Source organism: Mesoplodon mirus, assembly GCF_964341445.2.
Source record: "Mesoplodon mirus genome assembly, chromosome: 12".
Classification (NCBI taxonomy): Eukaryota; Metazoa; Chordata; class Mammalia; order Artiodactyla; family Ziphiidae; genus Mesoplodon; species Mesoplodon mirus.
Window position 1 is genome coordinate 1,192,054 of NC_138988.1, and position 26,075 is coordinate 1,218,128.

The following is a 26,075-nucleotide window of genomic DNA, read 5'->3' on the forward strand; positions in this document are numbered from 1 at the left end:
GGCAGGCAGCAGCCCTGCCCTCCAGGGAGCCTGCTCAGGCCGCTAGACCAGCCTTGCCCAGCAGGGGGCAGACACCAGACCAAGAAAACCACAGCGCTAAAACTGGACGACTGTTGTGTAAAACAATGAAACTACAGTAAGTCCCCTACATGCAAACCTTCAAGTTGCGAACGAAATACGCGGTCCATCCACGTCAGGCGCGAGTGAAATGGCAGCTGGCCCTCCGTCTCCTGTTGCTGACGTCTCCCACCCCCTCTCCCTCCTCAGTCAGTAACTCTTCCTGCCTGTTCACTCCATGCCAGCCCTTGTACCCCAGGTGGTGGTGTACTACTGGACTTTTCAAGGTACTGTACTGTAAGATTAAAAACGTTTTATTTTTTGTGTTTATGTATTATTTGTGTGAAAAGCATTATAACCCTATTACAGTACAGTACTACATAGCTCACTGTGTTAGCTGGTACCTAGGCTAACTTTGTTGGACTTACAAACAAACTGGACTTACGAACACACTCTCGGAACAGAACTCATTCCTATGTAGGGGACTTACTTTAGAACATCCTCTAACACCATACACAAAAATACACCAAATAAACTCAAAATGGATTAAAGACCTAAATGTAAAGCTGGATACTATGAAACTCTTACAGGAAAACATAGGCAGAACACTGACATACATCGCAGCAAGATCTCTCGCAATCCGTCTCCTAGAGTAATAGAAATAAAAACGAAAGTAAACAAATGGGACCTAAATAAACTTAAAAGCTTTTGCACAGCAAAGGAAACCATAAACAAAATGAAAAGACAACCCACAGAATGTGAGAAAATACCGGCAAACACAGCAACCGACAAGGGATTAATCTCCAAAACATATCAGTGCATGCAATTCAATATCAAAAAACCAAACAACCCCATCAAAAAATGGGCAAATGATCTAGATAGATATTTCTCCAAAGAAGACATACAGATGGCCAACAAACACGTGAAAAGATGCTCGACATCGCTCATTATTAGAGAAATGCAAATCAGAACTACAATGAGGTATCACTTCACACCCGTCAGAATGGCCACCATCAAAAAGTAGGAATAACAAATGCTGGAGAGGGTGTGGAGAAAGGGAACCCTCCTACACTGTTGGTGGGAATGTGAATTGGTACAGCCACTATGGAGAACAGTATGGAGGTTCCTTAAAAAACTACAAATATAACTACCATATGACCCAGCAATCCCACTCTTGGGCATATACCCTGAGAAAACCATAATTTGAAAAGACACATGCACCCCAGTGTTCACTGCGGCACTGTTTACAATAGCCAGGACATGGAAACAACCTAAATGTCCATCGACAGAGGAATGGATAAAAAAGATGTGGTACATACATGTCAGGGAGTATTGCTCAGCCATAAAAAAGAAGGAAATAGTGCCATCTGCAGCAACATGGATGGACCCAGAGATGACCATACTAAGTAAACCAGACAGAGAACGACAAATACCATATAGTATCACTTATGTGTGAAATCTAAAACAAAAAAAGATACAAATGAACTTATTTACAAAACAGACACACAGAATTAGAAAACAAACTTATGGTTACCAAAGGGGAAGCGTGGGGGCAGAGGAGAGAGAAATTAAGAGTTTGGGATGAACATGTACACACGACTATATATCTAAAATAGATCATCAACAAGGACCTACTGTAGAGCACAGGGAACTCTACTCAACATTCTTTAATAACCTATGTGGGCAAAGAATCTGAGAAACAGTGTATATATGTATATGTATAACTGAATCACTTAGCTGTACACCTGAAACTAACACATTATAAATCAACTATACTCCAATATAAAATAAAAATTAAATTTAAAAAAAAAAAAGAAAAGAAAACCACAGTCCTGCAGCTTGTGGACCCAGCACGCCCAGAACAGGCCAGATCCGCCCTGGGACCAGCTAGGTCCCGGCCCTGCCCACTAGCAGGTCACCGCAAGCTTCAGGACACCCTGGACCCCAGACCCAACTGTGTCAGGAACCGCCCCCCCCCACCAGCCATCCAACACCAGCTCTGGGACCCCTGAGCCCTGCAGCCAGACTCCAGGACCCGGCTCCGCCTGCCAGTAGACCAGCACTAACCCCAGGACTTGGCTTCACCCGCCCGTGGGTGGGCAACATCCCAGGGTCTTCTGGACCCCGATTCTGCCCACCAGTGAGCCAGCACTAGCCTGGGGTCCCCTAGGATTCCACAACCCGCCGCGTCGTGACCAGAGCCCACTAACCAGCAGCCAGCGGCATCCACACCAGGCAAGGCCTGGCAACCAGCCAGGCCAGGGGCCGACCAGGCCCACCAGACGCCCACGTAGTCAGCCCCCTGCCACAGAAGGGCTCACGCAGCCCTCTTGGGGGCACCCCTAGAGCACGTAGCTTGGGGGACGAGAGGAGAGAGCACCGCTGGGACACACAGGACGTCTCCTCCAGAGGCCCCCTGTCCAAGGTGGAGAAACGTAACTAAGAGACATAAAATACAAAGAGCAACTCCGACACACCGAGGCGGCAGAGGAACATGTTGCAGACGAAGGAAGAGATAAAGCCCAGAAGGAGAACTAAGTGACGTGGAGGTGGGCGACCTGCCCAGGGAAGAGGCCAGAGCAGTGATCCGCAGGATGGTCCAAGAACTCGGGAGGAGAACGATGCCCGGAAAGAGTGAGGATTTCAAGCCAGCAACAGCAGAACAATAAACCCAAGGGGGCCCGTGGAGGTGCAGCCTGGATGAGGGCACAGGCGCCCACCAAGAAGTGGGACCTGCGCCTATAACCCCAGTTCCAGGCTCCAGCCTGGCCCAGAGAGAGCACTGGTCCCCCACCCCCTCCCTCCCTGGACAGATTTACCAGGGACCCCTGGAAACCACACAGAAGTCTGACGCGAGGACCCAGCTCCCACAGCTCAGCTCTGGTGGGGGGACAGGGCCACTACCGAGGGTCCACAGAACACGGTCGAGTCAGACGGCAGTGGCTCTGCTGCAGGAGGGGTGGCGGGGGCCAGGGAGTCGGTAGCTCCACACAGGGTGGTGGCAAGAGGCTCCAGAGAGAGGCTGGCGTGTGGCCTCGGGCCCAGGGCCTGCAGGCTTGGGAGGGCCACGGCCGCCTCTGCGTGAGATGGGACCACGAGGGTTGGAGTGGGAAGGGCCACCGCATGACTCACTGAACACCCGCTCTGGTCGCCATGTGGGAAAAGACCAATGGGACACAAGTGGGGAGGTGGGGCATCCGGCGGAGGCTGCTGTGGCCCCCAGCAGGAGGGGACAGTGACTGCCGTGGGGCCAGTGCGGCCAGAGGGAGATGGTCTGCCTGGACAGACAGGCAGCCGACAGCCTCTGCTTCTGGGTCAGGCGCAGGGGGGACGGAGGGAGGGAGGGGTGCAGGCACCTGCCCGAGATGGGGTCTCCGGCGCTCAGGTGGGCGAGGCAGAGGTGCAGCCCCGGGGGCGGAGGGTCAGCCGAGAAGCCCAGAACTGGTATCGGGGGACCGGCCCACACCCCCAGTGCAGCCTCGCAAAGGGCCGCTGGTCTCTCCACAAGGGACGCTGCAGTCAGATCACACAGATAGACGACACCATCAGAAAACGTGGTTTATTAGGGTTAGCTGTGGCAGACGGTGGTGCTTCAATAGTTCTAAACTGATACACGGGTCCCCACTAACAGCTTATGTGGAGGGAGGTGGCTGAGCGGCAGCGACGACAATAACCAGTAAATTGCTTAGAAAAATCACTGTGATCCTAACAGGTGGATGTCAGCAGCTGGGGAAGGAAAGAGCAGGAGGTGGGGCCCTGCAGGGGGTTTCCAGAGCATCTTTCAGAGCTCTCGTCACAAGCCCCAGGGCCCCCAAGAGCCAAGGGGAAGCTGGGGTCACCACCCCCATCCCGGCAAAGGAACGGGCCCTGGTGGGGTTGGGATCTCCAGTGGCTGCAGGTGGCATCTTTCCCTAGAGATTTTTTCAGCTGTGGAGCACCACACTTCGTGTGGCCCAGCACGGCCTCTGAGTTACGGGGCGGCCCCGAGTTCACAGGCGTGTTTGCGCCCAGTGTCCCGAGCAGTATGTCCGTCCTCCCGGGCATGGTTTGGACAGGCTGCATGTCCAGGGCCCCTCTGTGGCCTCTGTCCTGTCACCTCGAGGGCAGGCCGCGTGTGACCTCGCTTCCTTTCCAAACCCAGCTCCCCTGCACCACGGCGATGGCATGGCGGTGGCGCTCCAGGTATCAGCACGGAGCCGCCAACACGGAGGGTGACCCCAGTTCAAGACTTGCTCGGTGCAGCAAGGACGGGAGGGTGCTCCCCGGGGGCCTCCAGACGCTGCTACCTGCACCCGACTCAGCAGGTGGACGCACCCTGTGCCCCCTCCCAGATGAGGAAACAGTCCTGGTTTCAAATAACTTTTTTCTTTTAAATATGGGCGATTCTTTAACCAGATCTGTAAAGGTGACTGAATATGCCTCTATAAGAACTTTCAAATAAATAAATTCATGCATCGAAAGATTACTGGTCAAACCACGTGTCTGGTATTTAGTTTGGGATGTGGCCTTGCCATGGCATGCTTCGGGGGGCGGGGGCTGTGACCTGCGGGCAGGACGGCTGGGCGTCTGGGGTTTGTGGGTGGAGTTTCTGCCGTTCCTTAGCCCGAGAGCAGGAACTTTCTCATGGTTGCCCAGCTGGGCAGGTGGGGCCGACCTCTCTTTGCATTTTCTACATGTTTTTCTCCTCCATAGAGAAGCCAGAGAAATAAGATGTGGCGATGAAGCCGCTCTCTGTGGGGACCCAGGCGCCGTCCCCCGGGGGTGGGTGCCTGGGCGCCTCTCCCCCCCAAGGGGCAGGAGCAGCAGGACACGCACCAAGGCCCCCGCCGGCTGACCGTCGCTGGGGGTGAGCAGCTTGGGGGCCCTTGGAGGTGGACCCAGAACCAGACCTGGAAGAACAGGGCACACTTGGGGCATCAGCTCCCACCGCTGGAGGAGGAGGAGGGGGAGTGGGGAGCCCTAGGCTCCAGCCTCTGCGTCAGGCAGGGAAGCCTTGGGGTGGCAGGACCGCACCTCCCCCAGGGTTCCCCGCCCCGGCAGCTCCATCCCCACCACGGCCACATGTGCAGGTGGGGCCTCAAGACCTGACAGCGAGTCCCATTTCAAAGTCAAAGTACGCCCTGGGTGGGTGGTGACCCTGTTTACTTCTGTCACAACTGAGGGCCAAGGGGTGGGGGGCCGTGGGTCTGGCACCGAGAGAAAGGCAGCGGGGCTGCTGTGGCCTCAGGCCTGCAGCCATGGGCAGGGCCACCGCGTGGGGAGCTTCTCCGGCCACCAGAGGTAGCTGTGCTGCCAGCACCGAGGCTCCCAGGGCGGCTGTGGCCTGGCAGGCGGGAACTGGGACAGGCCTGTCCCGCACAGGGCTCCTAGGCCCGCCCCCCGGGGCTGCACAGGGCCGTGGGGCACCCGTGCCTTCCAGGCCCCTGGCTCCCACCCCCGACCCGGCTCTGCTTCAGAGCAGACGCTGTACACACAAGGCACTCCATCTCCAACACAACCGTCCCGAGCCCCAGGTAACACAGTCAGCGACGAACAGCCGCCCTGACGTGCCCCGCGGTGGGAAGGGGGTGAGGATGCCTCTTCTGGGCCAAGCGCCACCTGCCCCACAGCCCACCCCGGGCTCCCGGTGGACAGGGAGCTGACGCGGGTCACGGGTGGACACGTGCTGAGGAAGTGCAGGCATGTTCTGGGCCGCGGCGGCACAAGAGTCTGCCGGGGAAGTGGATGCCGCCCCGCATCCGGCGGCCAGAGGGGGGCCCCAGCCGAGGCAGTGAGGGCGGAGCGCGGGGTGGCGGGAGGGGACCCCTCCAGGTATTGCAGTGGGGGTCCTGGGACCCTGCGGAGCGGGAGAGGCAGGGCAGGGCTCTGCGGCCTAAGGCCTTCCAGCACATTCTCTGGGAAGCATCGTGACCTCCTATGTTTGCATAAAGTGTCCACCACTTAAGGCAGATCCAGTGGCGGATGGCCTGATGTGCGACAAGACTGTCTTTTTTCTTTTTTTTTTAGTAAATTGTGCTAGGGATTCCTCCAATTTGTGGTTTTTGTTTGTTAGCAAAGCCACATCTAAGAAGCCAGCTCCCGCCCTTCCTCTGCCTGCTTCCCCAACTGTGGCCCGACGGCTGGCCAGGCACTCAGGGCGGGGACCCCGTTCCTGCCGCCGCAGTCCTTTGAGAGACCCACGTGTTTATCTCACGGAAGACGGAGCTGGTCACTTCAGGAAGCTCTTTGTGGAGGACGTGGTAGGCACCTTCGTAAATCTGCAATTAGGAAAGACAGGAAGTCACGGCTACCGCGAGTGACACGTGCGGGCAAGGCGGCCGGGCAGTGGATGGGGAGGACACCCTCTCCACGCACCCACGCCTGGTCAGCAGGAGGTGCTGCAAACAGCTGGAAAGGTCCCAACATGTTCATCAGGTCCTTTCTTGAACCACTGTCCCCTCTCCACGCCACTCCCCCTCCAGCCTTGCCCCACCTGCGCCCCCTCTCCTCCCGTGGGACCCCAGCCTGCCCGGCTGACCCTCACTCCCACCCACCCACGGCGGTGGTCCTGACACCAGCTCCACAGCCCTCACATCGCAGTGGCCGGGGATCACTTTCACTCTCGTAGGATTTGGCTTCTCAGCATCATTCAAAAGCTGACCAGGGTAACCTTCTAGAAACACCTTCCTCCATGGTTCCCACAGCCCTTGACCCTCCTGGTCTTCTTCCCGTCTCTCGGTCAAGGCTGCAGCATGCCGCCCTCCTGAGCTGCAGGCTGGTGCGGCCGAGGCGGGGTCGGGCCTCTTCCCCCCCCCTCTCCCCAGGAGCCCCGTCAGGCCCCTGGCTGTAAAAGCCACCCGTGTGCTGATGACTCAGAATCTGCATCTCCAGCCAGACCTCCCCTGGACTTCCCATGTGTGTAACCACCTGCCTACCTGCCATTTCAGCCATTTCTAACAGCTATCTCCAAGTTTGTTGGTTTGTTTTTTAAGCTGTAGTACAGATCACGTAACATGAAATTTACCACCTTAACCACGTCTTGAGTGTCCGGCTCAGGGGTGCTAAGTACCTCTGCACGCGGTGCCATATCCTCATCCTGCACAACTGAACCCTGTCCCCGTTACAGCGCCCTCCTCCCAGCCCTGGGAAACACCACCCTACTTTCTTTTCTTTTTCCTTTTCCGGCTGCGCCACTCGGCTTCTGAGATCTTAGTTCCCTGCCCAGGGCCCCGGCAGTGAAAGTGCGGAGCCCTAACCATTGGACCGCCGGGGAAGTCCCCCTACTTTCTATGCGCTTTGAATGCTTTGCATATGTCGTGTGCGTGGAATCACGCACTATTTGGCCTTCTGTGACCGGCTCATTTCGCTGAGCACAGCCTCCTCCAGGCTCATCCGTGTGGCAGCAGGTGTCAGAACTTCCCCCTTTTCGAGGTTGGAAAACACCCCCTTGCCTGGAAGGACCACCTCCCCTCAGCGGGCACTGGGGCTGCATCCACCTCTTGGCCGCCGTGAACATGGGGTGGAAATTTCTCTTCGAGACCCTAATTTCAATTCTTTTTCTGAATTTCAACTGCCTCTCGGGTGTGCCAACGTGGGACTTGCGGCCGGGACCGCCTCCCGCCGTGATGGGAGCGGCTGTCCTTCCCCGCCTTCCTCCTGCTGTTTGCCTGGGCCTCCCGCTGGCAGGGGTGTTGGGCCAGGGGCTGCCACTCTTAGCCGCGACGGGCGGGGCGCTGGACAGTGCAGACACGTGAGAGCCTCTGTAGCACAGCACGCTGGGGCAAGCGGTGCAGCGGGCTCGGGGCAGAGAGCTGAGCGCCAGTGACGGCACCCATGCGGCAGGTGTGGCACCTGCGGGGAGCTGCTCGCGTTCCCTATAACCTAGCGGGAGGTGGCCCTCGCCCGGGGCGGCCACGCGGCCGTGCCCAAGCTGGGGTGGCACTGTCCAGGGACACGTCTGTTCGCGCGTGTGCCCTGGGGCGGCGGTCTGCCCAGCCGACCACGCAGAGCCACCTTCAGGCTCCGCTGCCACTTGGCAGGGACACAGCCGGTGCCCCTGCTCTCTCCCCACCCTCCAGCCAGGGGTCTTCCCGGTTCAGCCAGACACCCGGGAACAGCACCACCTGAAACAGCCTTTTCCGTCCTGTTGTGCCTGACACGCCTAACGCCCTCTGAGGAAGAAGACCTCTTCTGCCCGGAGGCCAGTTGCGGTTCTTTCCTTGACCGGATGAACCATCAGCTAATGACTGTCAAGCTCCCACGGAATCAACAGACACCTCGTGCTCCTGGGACGTGCCTCCCCGGGGGCCAGGCCAGCCCTAAACCAAGGGTCCGGGCAGGTGCCCTAGAGGGACAGCGCCCTCCCCGCCCCAGGGGCGGGGGGCGGCTGCTCACCTTGAGCGTCTTGTCCTGGCTCTTGGCGGACTCCATGAGCAGGTAGGCGCCCCGGCTGTCACACAGGCGGTCGGCAGAGCCCTGCAGCAGCAGGAAGGGCAGGGTCAGCTTGGGCAGTGCCCGCTCCACCCTCGAGACGGCGTTGAGCAGCTGGATGCCGAAGCACACTTTCAGCCCCGCCCGGCAGATGAGGGGGTCCGTGTTGTAGATGTCCACCTGCGGGAGGAGAGAGGCCGGAGTCCGTCAGTCCCTCCCGGTCCCTCCTGCTCTGGCTCTGAAGAGCCGACCCCGGCAGTGGGCCTGGCATGGGGACCCCTGGTCAGTCCGGCCACGCTGCCCCTGCTTCCAGCCTGCTCTGTGACCCCCCATGCACGCCTGTGCCCTGGGACGGTTTCAGCATCAATCTGTGGGTTTTTTCACGTGAGCAGCATCATATGTTCGCTTTGATGAGTTCACACAGGAATAGCTCGGAAGATGTTTTGGTGTCAGTCTGAGCGGATTCTGTTTTCTCTAAGTCTGTCTGTCCTGACACAGTGTCGCCTGGTTGAAGAGGGTGAGGGGCACCCACGACTGCCGAGGCACAGGGCTGTCTGTGCAGGAACGAGGCCAAGGAAAGGCTTGGGCAGGACACCCCTGCGGGCGTCAGGACGTGGCTCCAGCAGGCTGCCTGCCGTCCCCCTGCGCCTGTGGACGGGGCTGCCCCTCTGCCGGACGTGCGCAGCGGCCGGGCCCGCCCTCCTCAGCCATCAGCCTGCCACTGAGAATCTGACCATGGCCTTTGTGGGGCTACCCGGGCCCCGTCCTTGGCTTTCTGGCTTCACTCCTCTTGCCCCAAGGGGACAGTGAGTGGCCTGCTTGCTGGGAGCTGAGACGGGACACATGCCCACAGAACTCTCTGGACCAGGTCGGGGCCATGACACCTCTTCCCTCACCTCTCTTTTCAGGAGCTGCGTGGCGTCAGGAGGGGTGAGGGAACGGAGGGTCAGTTGCCCGCGAGGAGGCCTGAGTGTCCACTGTGCCTCCATCTGACTCTCGGGCGGGGGCCGCGTCTCCCTGTGACGACCCCCCGCAGGGCCTCATCCAGGGTCCCGGATCCACTTGGAGAGGGACAGGCTGTCCCAGGTCCCCCCACCACCCCGATTCTTCCGGAGCAGGGGAGCCAGACCACTTGGGAAAAGGCACGCGAGATGAAGGAGCCCCTGCCTGCAGCAGAGACGGCGGGCCTCCCTTGGGGCCGGGCCACCAGTCTGGGGGCCAAGAACACGGGAGCGGCAGGGGCTCCTTCAGGGTCTGCAAGGAGGGCTGCTCAGGGAAGAGGCGGCGGGGCCAGAGAGCCCTGGTTTCCGGGTGTCCCTGTAAACAAACGCCCAGGGCCCGGGCCCACGAGGCCACCTCCTTCCTGAGCGGCTTGGCTGCCTGTGCTGCTGACCGGCCGTGAAGCCCCTCAGGGAGCCAGCTCTGGGTTAACTGCTCTGACAGCCCAGGTGGCTTCCCACTCTTGGCTCTTTTTCCATGTCTGGAGCACGTAGGCGCTGTGCACACAATGGTCCATTCTAGACCTGGAAGGAGCCGCCAGCTGTGTCGGGGAAAGGGCACCGCACGGGGGCAGAGGGGCTGCCGGAAGGCAGGGCAGGGACCGCCTCCTCTCAGGGGACTGGCCCGGCCCAACCCCAGGGCCTTTGCTTTCTGAGGGCCTAAGACCTAAATCCGCCAAAAGTTCTCCTAGTGGGGGAGGCTCGCGTCCTGTCCCCCAGGCAGGAGACGGACAGCCTTCTCCCTCCCAGCCCAGGCCAGGCCCAGAACACCCGTCAGCGGCCTGAACCCATTCAAAACCGAAGACCAAACAGTCGGTGCCCAAAGATCACTTACTGTGGGATTCCATCTCCATGACATTCTTAAAGGGACAAATCGGGGGCTTCCCTGGTGGCGCAGTGGTTGAGAATCTGCCTGCCACTGCAGGGGACACGGGTTCGTGCCCCGGTCTGGGAAGATCCCACATGCCGCGGAGCAACCAAGCCCGTGTGCCACGGCCGCTGAGCCTGTGCGTCACAACTATTGAAGCCCGCGAGCCTAGAGCCCGCGCACCACAACAAAGAGTAGCCCCCGCTCACCACAACTAGAGAAAGCCCACGCGCAGCAACGAAGACCCAACACAGCCAAAAATAAAATAAATAAATTTATATTTTAAAAAAAGGACAAATCAGAGAAATGTAGACCAGACTAGTGGTGGTCAGGCTTGAGGGCATGGGGCTACAAGATGGCAACATGGGGTCTTTGTGGGGACGGCCTGACTCACACCTGAGGGTATCCTGGCCGCCATAACCCTGTGGTTTGGCAAGATGTCAGCTCTGGGGCAAACTGGGCAAGGCACACAGCCCCTCTGAGTTATTTCTCACAACTGCACATGAATCAGAAGTCTCAAAGCACAAGTTCAGTTAAAAGCACAAGGACTCGATCTCTGGCGATCTCTCTTGCCCCCTGCCCCCCATTTCTGGAGCACAGCCACGAACACGTCAGCTGGAGGCTGTGGACCCGGGTCCAAGCCAGGGCATCTTTGCTCCAGGTGACCAACCTCTGGGGGTGTGTCCACCGGCTGAGACGTGAAGTCTTTTCTCTTGGGGGGAAACCCTGTGAGGAAGACCACCCAGCCCTGACGTTTCCTAGCTGTGTGATGTGGGCAAGGCTCTTCTCTCTGGAATGCCGTTTGCTGATGTGTGAAATGGGGGTGATGGTGGTCATGCCCCGGAGGACGCCGGGCGTCTGGATGGGATGTGCACCCTGGGGCCCAGGCTGGGTCTGCCCCACAGCAAGGCTAATGCCGTGCGGCTGCCTGACCCCAGCACAGGGCAGTGAGGTGGGGTGTCAGGCTCCTCGGCCTGGGTTTCCCATCGAGAAAGGGTCCTCTTCTGAGCACCAGCCTCTTCTGGCACCTTCCCTGTCGAGGGGTCTGAGGGCTCTCGGCCAGATCTCTTGACCTCTTTTTTGAAAAGCTGTTCTGGGATGGACTCAAAATGAGATTTTTAATTAGAACAGTATTAGAAATAACTAGCCCTGAGCCCTCACCTCTGTGCCAGGTGCCGTGCTGAGTGCTTTACATGTACTTGCTCCTTGAGTCTCCGCAGGACCCCTACGCAGGGACTGTCATTATTATCCATTTTACACATGAGGAGACTGAGGCTCAGAGAGGCTGGGTGACTCATCCAATGTCCCACAGCAAGTGAGGGACGGAGCCAGGATCAGAAGGCGGCAGTCGGACCCCACCATCAGCGCTCCCAACCGCTCACCACGCTGTGCTACATGTTTAGACAGGGGGAAGTCAAGGTGAGTCCTGCGGGCTCAAGCGGCCAGGGGGCGTGGAGGTGCAGGGAACCAGCACGCCCCAGAAGAGAAACGGGTGCGTCCCTGGTGAGGACTGTAGCGTGCTGCCAGCCTCACGGGCTGCCACGGGGTGGGGGGCCTCTGAGCACAGGTGAGTGTCCTGCCCACGCGATTTCACACTTCCTCGAGAGGCCCAGCCCAGCAGGCCTAACCTCCTGCGTTCCCTTCCAGACACCTACAGACATGTCTGCAGATGGTCTTCCTGACCCTCCTTCCAGCCCATCCCCTCCCTCTGTCTACGGCAACCTCATCTTCCACCTGCTTCAGGGCCACCTGGGATTCCCATCTCCTTCCTCCACTGTTTCCATCTCTCTTCATTCATCCATTTTCACCCCAGGGAAATCAGAGAGCCTTCCCCGGCATACTGGAGAGAGCAGGACAACTCTACCCAAGTATCCTCTGGAGACAGAGGATATTGTACAAACAATATACCTGGATAAGGGGTTATTATCCAGACTATATAAAGAACTCCTACAACTCAACAGCAAACCTGATTAAAAAATGGACAAAGTACTTGAATAGACATTTCTCCAAAGAAGATATATCAATACAAATGGCCAATAAAGCATGTGAAAAGATGCACAATATCACTAATCATTAGGGAAATGCACATCAAAACCATCTGGCAACCCCTCTTCTAAGTATAAACCCGAAAGAATTGAAAGCAGGGTTTTGAAAAGATACTTGCGCAGCCCTGTTCACGGCAGTGTTATTCACAAGAGCCAAGGAGCGGGAGCAGCCAGCGTCCAGAGAATGAGTTAACAGAACGTGGTCACACAGACCACGGGGGACTGTTCAGCCTTAAAGAGGAAGGAGATTCTGACACCTGCTGCCACACGGGTGAGCCTTGAGGACACTGTGCTCAGTGACATAAGCCGGTCATGAAAGGACAAACGCTGTGAGGTCCCTCGAGGAGTCAGATTCACGGGGCGGGGGTGGGCGGGGCTGGGGAGCTGGCGTTCAGTGGGGAACAGTCTCAGTTTGGGAAGATGAGGAAGTTCTGAAGACGACGGTGGTGACGGACAAACGATGTGAATGCATTTAATCCCACTGAGCTGTACACTTAAAACTGCTTAAGATGGCAAATTTTACATTCTGTATATGTTACCACAATACATCTTAAAATATTTACAATATATGTCCATATTGATATTTCATCTCTAAGCAAAGATAAAGCATGGCAGAGTACTTCCAACTGGTGACTTACGGGGAGGAGAATACGGGTGTATGCTATACTACGAGGTCCACTTTTCTGTAGATTTGAAATTTCCCACAAGTAAAATTGGAGGGAAAGCTCCAATTTGAATTATGGAAATTAACCTCTCCTCTCCCCACAGTCTTGGCTTTCATGTCATTTTTATCCCCTTGTCAGGAGGAGCCACGCATCCCCTGGGCAGGTTTGGGGCAGGAGACCCCCGTGGTCAGACTGCCCTGTCTGGGGCTCGTATCGGGCTTGGCCAGTATCCCAAGCCTTGGCAAGTCAGTTGCATCCTATCCTCACGTAAATGGGCCTCCAACCGTCATCTCCCGGCCTGCTGCGAGGTCACCGGTGGTATCTCTGAGACTGTGGTGGGTGAGCCCTGCCCGGCCTGCAGCTGCTTTCTTGCTGGACCCGTGAAGGTACTTGGGAGAGAGGCTGAGCAGGGCCTGCAGGGCAGGGGGTGCCTCGTTTTATCTGGGGCCTGGCTGGCAGCTGGAACTGCCCCTGACAGTCTCTCCCACAGAGGCCCTGGCTTTTCTGCTGCCATTACAGCCGCTGACCTCAGGGACCCACCTCTCTCGAGCTCGGAGCTGTTTCTGCCAGAGTCCCAGTGGAAGGAGGGCTGGGAGACAGGCGTAGGTAGATCAACGGACCCATATGCAGGGCGCCGGCCTGAGCTCGGCCCGCTCACACGCTCCCCCGCCGGCCACCCCAGACGGAGGCCCACGCCAAGAGATGTTCCCATGGCTCCTTTTTTTTTTTTAAGGCGTTGGTAAATTATCAGCTGCCCGAAATAGACAAGTCTTCTGTGGCGATATGAGCGATGAATGACGGCGAGTCACAGAATAAGATCAGCTAAGCAAGCAGGTTCTACTGGAGAGGGGCTCGTGGGAGGCCGTGTCCTGGGGCAGCATGGGACGCTCAGCCTATCTTTAGCCTTGGTTACGATGAGTCAAACGCCCCGGCATGGCCGAGCCTTCCCAGAGCTGGCAGGAGCTTCCCAGGGCCACGGGCAGGTGGCCTCCCAGCCGTGTGGGCAGAAGACACGCAGGCCAACAGGGGAACAGTGGCCTGACCCCTGAGGCAGGCACACCACCAATACTGGGTGGGGGTCCGGAGCGGAACCCACCACAGACATGAGAGGGAGCACAGCTGGCCCCTTCTCAGCTCCCTGGGTGCCCGGAACACACCATATGGCCGGCAGGCATGATGTACGCCAGCCAAGAGACGCTTGGAGGGCATCCCAGCACAGTTACAGAGAACAGAGACTCGGCTCTAGAAGACAAACTGCCCCAATATATAAACAGTGGACGTTCCCAGCAGAAGACCTGGACACGGGGCCAGAGGATGGGGCTTGGAAGGGAAGCAGGGCACCTGTCTGTGAGCGGTTGGACGGTCATCGATGGTGTGCAGGGGGCGTCAGGAGCTCCTCAGCACCTCCGCCTCACACCTCCCCCTCCGGCGGCCTTGGCCGGAGAACTATTTAGAACATTCAAGGCTTTTCAGAGTGGGAGGGATTCATCACATTCCGAAAAACCCGTGGTTGAGGGTGGAATGATTAGTATGTCAGTACAGTACACCAATGTGCTGACTGGGGACTCTGTGTAGACAAACACAACAAAGGCCGAGCAGCCACTTGCTTGTTCCCAGGATTTCAGTTCCAGGAGCACTTCAGAACTAAGGCTCAAACATGAGAGACCTAGGCTCAAATCTTACTTAGTAGCTGTGTGTCCCTGGATAAGTGACTTGCCCTCTCTGGGCCTAAGTTTCCACAAATGCAAATACTGATGTTAAGACTGACTTCCCGGAGCTGTGGACAGGCAGACGGAGGGCAGCGACACGGTGCACTGGGTGGGGTTAAGCCAACGCCAGGCATTTCTGCCTTTACTCCTACATGCTGGGAGCCTGCGCCTCTGAGGGTTCGGTTCTGGGAAGTGAGGGTGTCATGCTGGCAGTCCTGGCTGCCACATCAAGCCCCAAACAAACGTCCTGCTTCCCCAGAGACACAGCCAACGTCTGAATCCTCCCGGGAGCCCGCCAGGCCCCCCGCACCCCAGCCTGCAGCCCCTTCCCCCAGGCCCTACTTCAGGAAGCTTGTGAAGCAAATGGTTCTTTTCTTCCTGAGGCTTTTATAGCTGCAGGACTCCAGGGGAAATGTCTCAGCTAAAGATGGGCCTTAAGACACCCGGTGTTGGATCTGGGAGGTGCCTTTTCTGAACACATTTTCCCCCTCGGCATTGCTATTTTTAAAGCTCAGCAGAATGTTGAAAGGGCGACTCAGAGAGAAGGCAGGAGAGGGGCTAATTCTCGATGCGGAGGACTGGAGGCTCCTGCTTCCTGTTTATTCTAGCCGGAGCCCACCCTCCGAGTCTTCCCAGCAGGGAAATTTATTAGTGCTTCTAAAGAATCATCCCGCTTACCCGACCCGTCAGAAACCTGATACAGGATGGTGTGCCACCATGGATGGGCGGGGTGGGGGTGGGGGTGGGGGTGGGGGTGGGGGTGGGGTGTGTGTGTGTGTGTGTGTGTGTGTGTGTGTGTGTGTGTGTGTGTGTGCGCGCGCGCGCACAAGGGGAGCCTGCGTGCTGGATATTCACCCAGACTCTTCTGCTTTTTATAAGGTCTTCAATGAAATGTTCCATTATTTCAAAAAGGAGATAAAAGCTCTGAAATTTGCTACTTTCAAACTCTGAGGGTTCGGAATCATTTCATTACCTTTCTCTTTCCTTCCTTTTGGCCCGCAGTAGTTTCAGGTGGTGAGATAAACAATCTGGATTTGCACCTCGATGTTTCCTCTCAAAGGGAGGTCCCTCCTCCAGCCCACTGCTGTCCTAGCACAGCTGCCACACAGATCAGTGGTTTTTCTGGAAACTGCGCGTTTGAGCCACAGCCATTATTTGGCTGCGGCAGGCGGAGGAGGCCCTGCCCACACGACTCGCCTCACAAGCGATCCTGCACGCAGAGCGTCGGTCTCCAGCCGCGGGCTGTGTGGACCAGTCATTACAAAGCAGGAGAAAGAGCTTCACGCTTGTAAATACTCGCTGCGGGGAGGCGTCCGAGTAAAGGCTTCGGATCCCAGCTCTGCCCCTGACTGGCTGTGTAACCTCGGACACATCATTTAACCTCCGAGCTTCGGTTTCCTCACCTCTGAAATGGGGTTGATGTTGATCTCACTCATGTCACGACTGGCTTCGGTCTTTCTGGGTCCTAACACTGTGCCTTCTCACCACACAGATCTGCCTTTTGGAATGAAAATCTTCTTCCTTTACTCAAATATTCTTGACCCTGGTGGGTCAAATTTGGCCCCAGGACATAGGTTTGGGAGTTACTGCTTTTAAAATTAGACTGGGGACTTCCCCGGCGGTCCAGCGGCTAAGACTCTGCACTCCCAGTGCAGGAGGGGGTGCAGGTTCGATCCCTGGTCGGGGAACTAGATCCCGGACGCCGCAACGGAAGATCCTGCACGCTGCAACGAAGACCCGGCACAGCCAAATAAATAAATATTTTAAAAATAGATTAAATTAAAATTCAAATGGAATGTGGACGACTGGGCAGGCGGACCGGCCCACCTCAGGCTCCCCGCACAGGGCCCACACAAGCCAGATTCATAAACAGCTGGCCCTCAGAGGCCTGGGTTTTGACCCCAGATTGTGAATGTCCCTTCCTACACGTTAGGGATGATTCCCATTTAGTTGCTTGCTCTCTGAGTGGCTCAAAGGGCCAGGAGGCCAAATTTTATAATGAAGCCAGAGTCCGACGGCTCATGCCCCAAGGAAGCGGGGGAGGCCACTGGGATGCCGGGCACCCGCTCCACTTTCCAGGGTCTGTGGGCAGCCAGTGGCTCCCTGGTTTCAAACTCCTGACACAAGATGGGCGGCTGAGGCAGGAGAGCAGCAGCGTGATGTGCTCAACCCTGAGGACCACCCCCCCTTCCCGGTGCCCAGGGCGCCGCCTGTCCACTGGGTTGTTGCCCCCCAGACACAGCGGCCCGGGGACCCACTGACCTAAGCTCTGAGGCCAGTCCCATCAGTGGGTGACCCCAGGCATGTGCCTGCATATGGCCGAGCCTCAGTCTGCTCCCCTGCGATACGGGAGCTGTGCACGGGTGAGCACGTGACACAAGCCTGGCACGGAGCATAAGGGTCCCGTCACAGGCAGGGGACGAGGTGCTGGCCCTTCACTAAGGGGGAGGGGCTTGGTCCACCGAGCAGCACCTTCGCAGGCCAACCCCGGGCTCTGCGTGGACCTGGCGTCAAGGTGCAGCGTCGTTCATGCTGAACCCTGGCGCCTGGTCCCAGAGGCGGTGACGGTGACATGGCACAACCCCCAGCATATCTCCTGAGGCCGCCTCACCCTGCTTGCTACGCCTCCTGGGCTGCTTTTGCTTCTACAGAGGGCAGCGAGCTCTGCTTGAGGGCAGTAGCCCACCCCTGGCACAGCGGTGCCTCCTGACCTGCCCTCAGTTTACCCCTTGCCACTCACCTCTACACTGTGGCCGAAGCCAACTACCGACTCTTCTGCAAACAGGCTCTTCATGCCGAGATCTTCACCCCCGTGCTGTTCCCTCTGCCATGAACCCCCTTCCTCTGACCCCCCTCCAGCTCCCAGCCCAGTGGACGGGTGGCCTGGCCTGAATCCGTCCTTCCATCCTTGATCCTATCCAGCCCGCCCCCCAACAGACCTGCCCTTCTCTGCTCTCAGGCCATGAGGTTGGGTAGGGCTGATGCCACCCGCTTTCCTGGACCAATAACCAGACTGTCAGCCAGTAAGAACCAGCCCTGAGACTTCTGTTGGGAAGAGGTGCTGCCTTTCCACTGCAGGTGCTCATGAAAGCTGCTGGTGGCCAGCTTTGCCTCCACTTGGGGAAAGTTTGGCTGGGAATGAGGCCAATCCAGGGGATACGAGAGGTGGGGAGAGAGAGCGTGAACAAGACTCTGAGCCCCTGGACCCAGCTGTGCCTGAAGCCTTCAGTTACACTCACCGGTAAATCCCTCTTTTTGCTCACACCACTTTGAGCTGGGTTTCTGTCACTTACAAGCAAAAGAGACCTGGCTGGGCCTTCCCTGGTGGCGCAGTGGTTGAGAATCTGCCTGTTAATGCAGGGGACACGGGTTCGAGCCCTGGTCTCGGAGGATCCCACATGCCGCGGAGCAACTAGGCCCGTGAGCCACAACTACTGAGCCTGTGCGTCTGGAGCCTGTGCTCCCAACAAGAGAGGTCGCGATAGTGAGAGGCCCGCGCACCGCGATGAGGAGTGGCCCCCGCTCGCCACAACTAGAGAAAGCCCTCGCACAGAAACGAAGACCCAACACAGCAAAAATAAATAAATAAATAAAGGGGAAAAAAAGAGTAAATCCTATTAAAAAAAAAAAAAGGGAGACACCTGGCTGAGACACACAGAGTTCCATCTGGTTAGCTCCTCCGCGCACGTGGGTACGGCCCAGGCAGCACCGCCACCCACTCCTTCCCACCCAGTCCTGAAGCCGGACAGCACCTCACAGGTCTTCAAGTCCCCGTCACGTCGCACAGAGCCTCAGCTGAAGAGCGGTAAACGGCCAAGGCGGAGCTAAAACCCGGATTCCCCCACCCCGGGGCTGGTGCCTTCTCGCCCCAGCTGCCCCGGCTGCCCCGGCTGCCCCAGCTCTGCAGGAAGACTCACCTCCGTCTTGTTCCGTGAGAGGGTGCTGCTGTCGATCCGGCCCAGGGATGCGTTCGGCAGGACGAGGTTGAGGACTTTCGCAGCAAGGACCTAGGTGGGAGGGAAGCCAGGTGAGCGCAGCGCAACCCCCACCCAGCTGCCCTCAGGCCCAGCCCAGGAGAGGGACACCCGGACTGGACCTCAGCCAGGCCTGGCCCCGGGCTGGGCACCCAAGGGCCCTCCTCTCTCCGAGCAGATGGCCTCACTGGTCTGGCTCTGGGCCGCTGTGGGCGAGCCGGGCGAGGGGAGGCCGTGTGGTGACAGCTGGGCACATCTGGTGTTTGCTGCTCCCGATTCTGTGCAGTCACCCTCCCCCAGATCCCTCACGGGTCATGATTTTGAATGATGTGCAGGAGCTCCTGGCTGAGTGCGTGCGCACAAGCACCTCTCAGAGGACCTTGAGAACACACAGCAGGAGCAGCAGCACCCCGTCCCCCGAGACGAGGCAGGCCACGCTCTGGTCGGGAAGCACCTGCTGATCGCCTTGGGGCACCAACAGTCACTGGGCTGATCAGACACGGCGCCCAGGGAGACGTCAAGCTGACTGCTGGTTGTGCGGCCCCATGTGTGTGGGTGCAGAGCTGCACAGCACGGAGCCTGTTCCCTGAGCTCCCCACGGGACCACTGTGTGCAAAGGCACCGGCACACGGTAGGTGCTTAACGCATATGCTCCTTAAACATGGTCCTGGCTCAGGTCCAGGCCTTCCCACCCCCTCCTGCTGGATCTGGTGTTTACCCAGGAAAAGCGTGAACCTGGATCTCACACGTCTGCCTGCAGAGGGGGGCTGTCCCCGTTTCTAGGCTGTGCAGACACCCGGGGATGAAAGATGCTATTTCAAAAGCGAGCTGAGAAACGCTGAAATTAGAATTGCACGGAAGGTGGCGAGCAGTGAATCCTCGGTCTGCGTGGAGGGCACGTGTCACAGAGCCGACAGGTGCTGCCTCTTGGCACCCTGCATCGGGGGAGGGCACACACATCCACTCAGTGACAACCCCTGGGTGTGCCGGGCACAGTCCCAGGCGCCCAGTCTTTTAATCTTGACACAAATGCTGCGAGGTGAGGGTTTACCCTCGTGTAACAGACAAGGACGCTGAGGCTCAGTGCCACTGCACACGGCCAGCCGGAAGCGGGCAGAGGCCTGGGACGCAGCTGCCCTTTCCCTTCCGGCAACAGCGGCCCAAGGGCAACATTATGAGGGAGAACGACGCGGATCCCAAAGCTTGTAAAGCTGATCCTGGACTTCCCGCTGTCCTCGACGCCCTGCCACGGCCTCCTGAAGGACACGCAGCCTCTCAGCTGACTCCACATGCGACCCTGCCAGGCCCAGGAGTCTGGGGAGGCTGTGTGTGATGCAACCAGACCCTGCTGCCCACTTTGGCCCGTCTGCCTGCCTCGTCCAGCACGGCCTCCTCAAGGACACGGCTCTTTCTCGGCAAGTAGCTTCCTACCCGCTCCCCGATCAGAGAGCTGACAGCAGGACAAGGCCCAGGGACACACCGCCTGGGCACCTGCCCCGCGGCAGGCGTGAAGGCAGAGACTGTACAGGGTCCAGTCCACTGTCCAAGCCGGGCACCGTTTCTGTGTGGACGCGGGCACGCTGCCAGCTGTTTGTGGAGGGTCAGACTCACCTTCACCCTTGCGGTCTCTGCTCCCACCATGGGCACCTCTCAACCCAAACATTCACACCCCGAAGTGCCAAGGCCTCTACCCCCAGGAAGAGACACTGACAGCTCAGGCTCCACGAGGATCAGGCCAAGCGGGCGGAGGCTCATGCCGTCCTCATTCTAGTTTCCCGGGGTGGGTGTGGGCACGAGGCAGCCAGGGGAGATGCTGCCTCCAGGAGAGGGCCACAGGGAAACCTGCCCTGCCCTCTGTCCCTGAGCAAGCGGTCTTCCCTGCATCACTAACAGGAACTCTGTGAAGCCATGGGAAGCTTCAAGAAGAGCCTCACAGGAAAAAAAGAGGAAGAGAGCCGTTTCTGGACAAGCATTTGCTTTACGAAAGGAACAGTGCCAGGGTCTGGTCCCTGGAGGAACCAGACAGCGCCCAGCAGCTCACCTGCCCCTCACCTTCCCGTCCCGGTGCAACCACCGAGTTCCGGCGGGGACTCTCCTGCTGCAGCTCCGACAGCCTACAGCCCTGAGCCCCCGGTCTCCACAGAAACACGGCGCTTGCTTTTGAAGTCCTGTTCCCTGAACCCCGCTGGTGCACTGGCAGCGGGCGTGGCCCCCATCAGGCCCTGTCCCCTCCTGATGTTCCATGACCCCTGCTCTACGTGTGGTCCTCAGAGCAGCAGCTGCCAGGGATCAGGCTCTGCATTTTCACGGGACCCCCCGGCGTTCGTGTGTGCCCTGAAGGTGGAGGGGCACGCAGCCTGAGTCAGAGAAGCACCACCCTGAGAGGTGCTGCCTGACCTGGTCTGAGCTGTGGCCCAGGTGATGCAATGTCCCCGACCCCCACAGCGCAGGACCAGGGACACGGACACACCTGACGTGTAAGCCTCGCTTTCAAAGGAGCCACAGTGAGAGATCTTCGCACCACCCTGACCCTCAGCTCTTGCTCTAAACCAGCAGAGTAAATTCTGGCCACATTTCCAACAAGACTCAACTGGGCAGAGACAAACCTTTGATGGCAATAATGTCACAGCTAAACAACCAGGTGTTTCTTAGCCTTTTCCCCACAAAGACCAGAGAAGGAAAAGAGGCGGCCCGCGGGGAAGGATGCTTTGAACGGCTGCTCGAGACACTCACTGGCCCTGCTGCTCTTTTAGGGTTTGTCTATTTCATTAGCTTTTATATTAGAAAACTGAGCAGCGGGAGCGGTCGATCAAGGAAGACGAGGTTCAGGAAGGGTGCTGAGGTCACGTGGTGAGGAAGCGGGGGATCGGAAGAGCCCAGCAGACCCCACGCCCGAAAGAGCAATTTGTCCAGGTTGCTGCTGCTTCCTGACAGCAGGTCCCCCAGCGCCATCCATCGCGAGAGCCCCGCGCCTGTGTCCACGGGAAGAGGAGGAGTGGGGGGCGGTGGCTCACCCGAAAAGGAAGTGGAATGCAAGATATTATGGATTTTGATGCCATTTTGAGCAAGTGTTCGGAACTCTTCGGACAACCCTGCAGGGGCGGGGAGAGAGCCCTGGATCCAGCTCAGGAGAGGGGCGACCCCTGCCAGGTCCCCTGGAGGAGAGACCCCACCCTCATCGTGACTCCAACAGGCTAAGTCAGGTCTGTGCCACCACAGAGGTCCCAGTGACCCTGGCTCAACGGGGCCCCGGGGCACATCACCTGAGAACAATTTGGGGGCCGAGACTCATGATGACTGACACACAGTCACTGGACCCCAGCCCTGGAAAGGGAAGGTAATGAAGTGGGGGAATCCTGGAGACTCAGAGCTGGGCAAAGCGGGATTCGAACTCTGGTTCTGAATCCGGAGAAGGGCTACGATCCTCAGTGTCTCCCCTTCTAAAATGGAGCAAATGAAGCGAAGTTGGAAGGGCTGCTAGGAGTTGCGTGACACCCAATTCCTCCAGCGCGCGTCCCTAACTGCCCTCTGGTTTCTGGCCCCAAGGAGAAGCTCCACCAACACTCCTTGGTTGACTGAACAAATGCCGCTGTCATTCAGGGTGGGGACCCCAGGAAGGAGGTGACCTGCAGAACCAGGGGACAGCTGGAGCCCCAAACTACCTCAGCTACAAAAGAGGATGACCCTCCCGGAAGTGGGGTCCACCCGCGACAAGCAAGCAGGCGGACAGTCACGTGTCCGTGGCCTGCCCTTGGGGTGCCCCTGGGTTAACTGCAGCCCCATCACTTTAAGTGCTAGTGACCTGCACAAATGCCTTTATTGATCCAAAAGGTTTTAATGGCTCCCGGAGATCATTTTTAAGCTTCTGCCACTAAAAGACTTGACACGAGGGAAGTAATTACACTCACTTTTATACAGCAGCTCAACAGGCTGACCCGTGCACAGGAGGTCAGAGGTGCAGGCCTCCGTGGGCGCAGGAGTGCATGGCCGGGACACAGCCCAGAGTTTCTGGGGTGGGGGAGAGTGCACCTCCCGGCAGACAACAGGAAGCCCGCGTGCCTTACAGACGTAACAACACACCCGGAGCATCGCTGTTGCCAGATTCAGGGGCCAGTTTATGACCTAGCTAAGCCCTGACTCCTGAGTCTAACTTCACCTTAAGTTTGAATGAGTGGCCACTCCCCAGACCCCTTCTGTGTCCCTTCTCCACCCCCCTGCTCCAGGGCCTTCCGGACTCCGGTGACTAAAAGCAGAAGAGTGACATTCAGATGGGAAGTGGGCTAGAGTTGATCCAGGGCAGTTTCGGGGTGAAGGGAGCATCCTGCCACGCCTGCCGCATGAGCCAGAGCTCACGCTGACCTTGAGCAAGACAATCAGCCTCATTTCCTCGTGTGTAAATGGGAACGGGGTGGTGACGGAGGGGAAATAAGATGGTACGTGTCTGGCATGAGTGCTGGGTACACAGCGGCCACTCAAGCCCCACCTGGCCAGGTGCCCTGGTTGGCGGGCGGGGCGGGGTGGTGGGGTGGTGGAGAAGCATCCGGAAGCACTGGGATGGCTCCCGCATCTCGGACCTGACCCCAGGGGACAACCTCCAGGCAACAGGCAGAGAAGGTCATTTAGAGGATTACCCTCTGAGCAGGCTGAGTCCCCGCCCTGACTCCGGGCAGAAATCCAGGGGGATGTTGGGGTTTTTCCCCAGAGAAAGGACTGGGTTAACCTGTAGCCCCTCCTGCGTGTCGCCCCGGGACAAGGCCTGGCGAGCTCAGGGTGTGACAACTGTTCCCAAGAGTCCCCCTCTGTGCCCAGGGCTGGCTGCAGTGCTGCCGTGCCCAGAGCATGCCCGGGGGTGTGAGGCAATCCCCATGAAACCCCCCATTAACCACTGAGACCTGTTCTGATGCACAGGATTTCTGTTTCTAAATCTCTCCTGCTTCCAGCACGATCTGAACACAGACAGCATTTGGGCCCAGGAGACTCTGCCCTCCTTGTCTCTTCCCCAGGCTAAATATACCCCAGCTTGTTGAGAATGGAGTAAGAACCAGATGTGCAGGATGTGGGGTGGGGGGTGGCCTGGCTTCTCACGTTTGGAGCGGGGAGCTGTCATCTTCCACAAGCCCCTCTGCGCTCCAAGCCTTGGGCATCTCATGCTGGCTGGCTATAATGATTTTCAAAATCTCTCCATCAGGAACTGGCTGCCATGAAACAAACCTCTGACCAGTCAAGGAGCCTCGCTCTGGGAGAAGAGTCACAGAACAGGACACTGCCCTGTGATCTGTGCTGACAGTGTGACTCCAGCCAGGGAAGGGTCCCCTCCTCCCCCTCAGCCAGGGTGGTCTCCAGGAGGCTGTCTGTCTTTGGGGTCCATAAGAGTGAACCACTGGGAAGACCCAAAGGCCAGTCAGTGGGGCCTCACCTGACCCAGGCCCATCCCTGCAGGGCGCCTCACCTGACCCAGGACCATCCCCATAGGGCGCCTCACCTGACCCAGGCCCATCCCTGCAGGGCGCCTCGGCTGACCCAAGGCCTGCAGCGAGGCCTTTCCTAGGCCTATGCACCAAGAGGTATCACCAAGGAAAGTGACCAAACTAAACCCCACCCACAAAAACAGGCCACCAAAAGAACAAAACAGGAAGCACAGAGAGCGTGTTCCCATGTGTGTGAAACACAGGGACCCTCTGTGGTGTGCGCACCCGCAGAGATGCACAAACTCTGCTAACGGGCTGCCCGCCTGCAACCAGGAGGAGACTCCACTCAGGCCCTTTCCCTCTCTCACATTTTGAACCGTACAGATTTATTATTATAAGAAGGTGTCAATTAAATTTTAAACAAAGATTCTGTGAGACTCCTTCAGAAGGCTGTCAGGCGGGACGTGGAGGGTCACCCCGTGGTCTGGGGGTGGCAGACGAGTCACAGAATGTCATTCAGAACTGGCGAAGCCTGGAGCAGCAACAGATTTCACGGTGGGGAGGATGTGTCCTCTAGTCTGGGGGCAACGGGCAATCTCATTTGTCTTGGTTAATGAGAGGAGACTTGCATCCCCCCGGGGACAGCTGGCTCCTGATTTGACAAGGTGATCTATTAGCGGCGGGCTCGGAAGGTCATGCTGGTGGCCTTGCCCAGAAGTTCCCCCTTTGCCAGTGACTCGGGGGAAAGCTTGTGGGCTCCACTTCGGGGCCCAGCTGCCCTGATCCCCTGGTGCACTTCATCCAAAAATCCCCATGGTCCTGGACTCTTCCCAAAGGGAAAACATCCGCTGCAGAAAACATCCACTTTCTTCTCTGGGGAAACACCCTTGACGGGGAGAGGAGAGGACAGCCCCAGATCCCAATCCACCACGCTGGGGTGTGGATCTGGAGAGTCGCTCGTCCCTTCCAAGCCTCAGCCGTCCCGACCGTAAAACGCAGGCCTCGACCTCTCCTGGGGGTGAGGGTGGGAGCCAAGGGAGATGATTCACGTGTAAGCCCAGCACGTGCCCGACACTCACCGGGCAGAACAAATCACGCATCAAAGCATGCGGCGCGCCGTGGGGACCCCCTCTTTTTGCAATCCTGGTCTTGCTTATTCTACTCGGACCAGGACCCTTGAATGATCCTGACCCACTCACTGCCTCACTCACCCCTCGTGCTCTGCTGAGAGTCCTGAGAACTGGCTCGGGGGCAGCAGTGTCCCCCAGCGTCCAGGAGAGACTGACCGTTACTCGGGGAGCCTCGGGGCTGGGACTCCCCACCCTCACCGGGTTGCCTGTCTCTGAAACCTCAGGTCCATAATGTGTCAACAACCCAGCAGCCCTGCTGAGGCCACGAGTCCCATCTCCTTCCTCAGGGGGAGGAGGCCCAGCTCAACGCAGGAACCACTGGTTGCGCCGCGTGGAACAAACATTACAGCCAGAAAAACAGAATGGAGAATCCGACAGGTCAGAGGTGAAAGTGCTCAGGGACGGAGAGCACTATGGCCAAGGCGGCCGGCACTGTCACGTTACTAACTGCCTGCAGCTCCACTGTGCGCATGCCGCGGCCAATGCTGGCCAACGGTCCCCGGAAATGAGCTCCAGCCCAGCACGTGGCTTGTTGACAGAGGCCCCTCCGCTGGATTCCTAACCCGCGTAACCTTTCCTCCTTCTAACGTTCACCAACGAAACATGCACAAAAGCAGGAAGTCATTTTTCTTCTGTCTTTGGGAAAAAAAAGTACCTGACTTGAGAAACTACAGAATTCCAGGGACAACAATGCTTGCTACGTGTCCAAACCTTAGCACAATCGTGGGAGAAGCCCTTTCCCCCAGACTCCAGCCGTGAATGGACGCCCCGGGGCCAGGGAAGCTGCAGGAGTCTCATGGAACCGGAAGTCT

The 26,075-nt window shown here is 58.1% G+C and overlaps 1 protein-coding gene across 3 annotated transcripts in view; it reads right to left on the reverse strand.

Moving 5' to 3' along the window:
* Positions 1 to 3,142: 3,142 nt before the first annotated feature.
* MGLL (monoglyceride lipase) overlaps positions 3,143 to 26,075 on the reverse strand; it is a 253,365-nt gene continuing 230,432 nt past the window's right edge. For all 3 annotated transcript variants that reach the window (XM_082639168.1, XM_082639169.1, XM_082639167.1), the window contains 3 exons: positions 18,669 to 18,758; positions 8,431 to 8,646; positions 3,143 to 6,314 (listed from right to left, as the gene is read on the reverse strand). In XM_082639168.1, the coding sequence (XP_082495294.1) occupies positions 6,189 to 6,314; positions 8,431 to 8,646; positions 18,669 to 18,758 (432 nt within the window). In that variant the 3' untranslated portion in view covers positions 3,143 to 6,188. The remainder of the gene's footprint in view (positions 6,315 to 8,430; positions 8,647 to 18,668; positions 18,759 to 26,075) is intronic.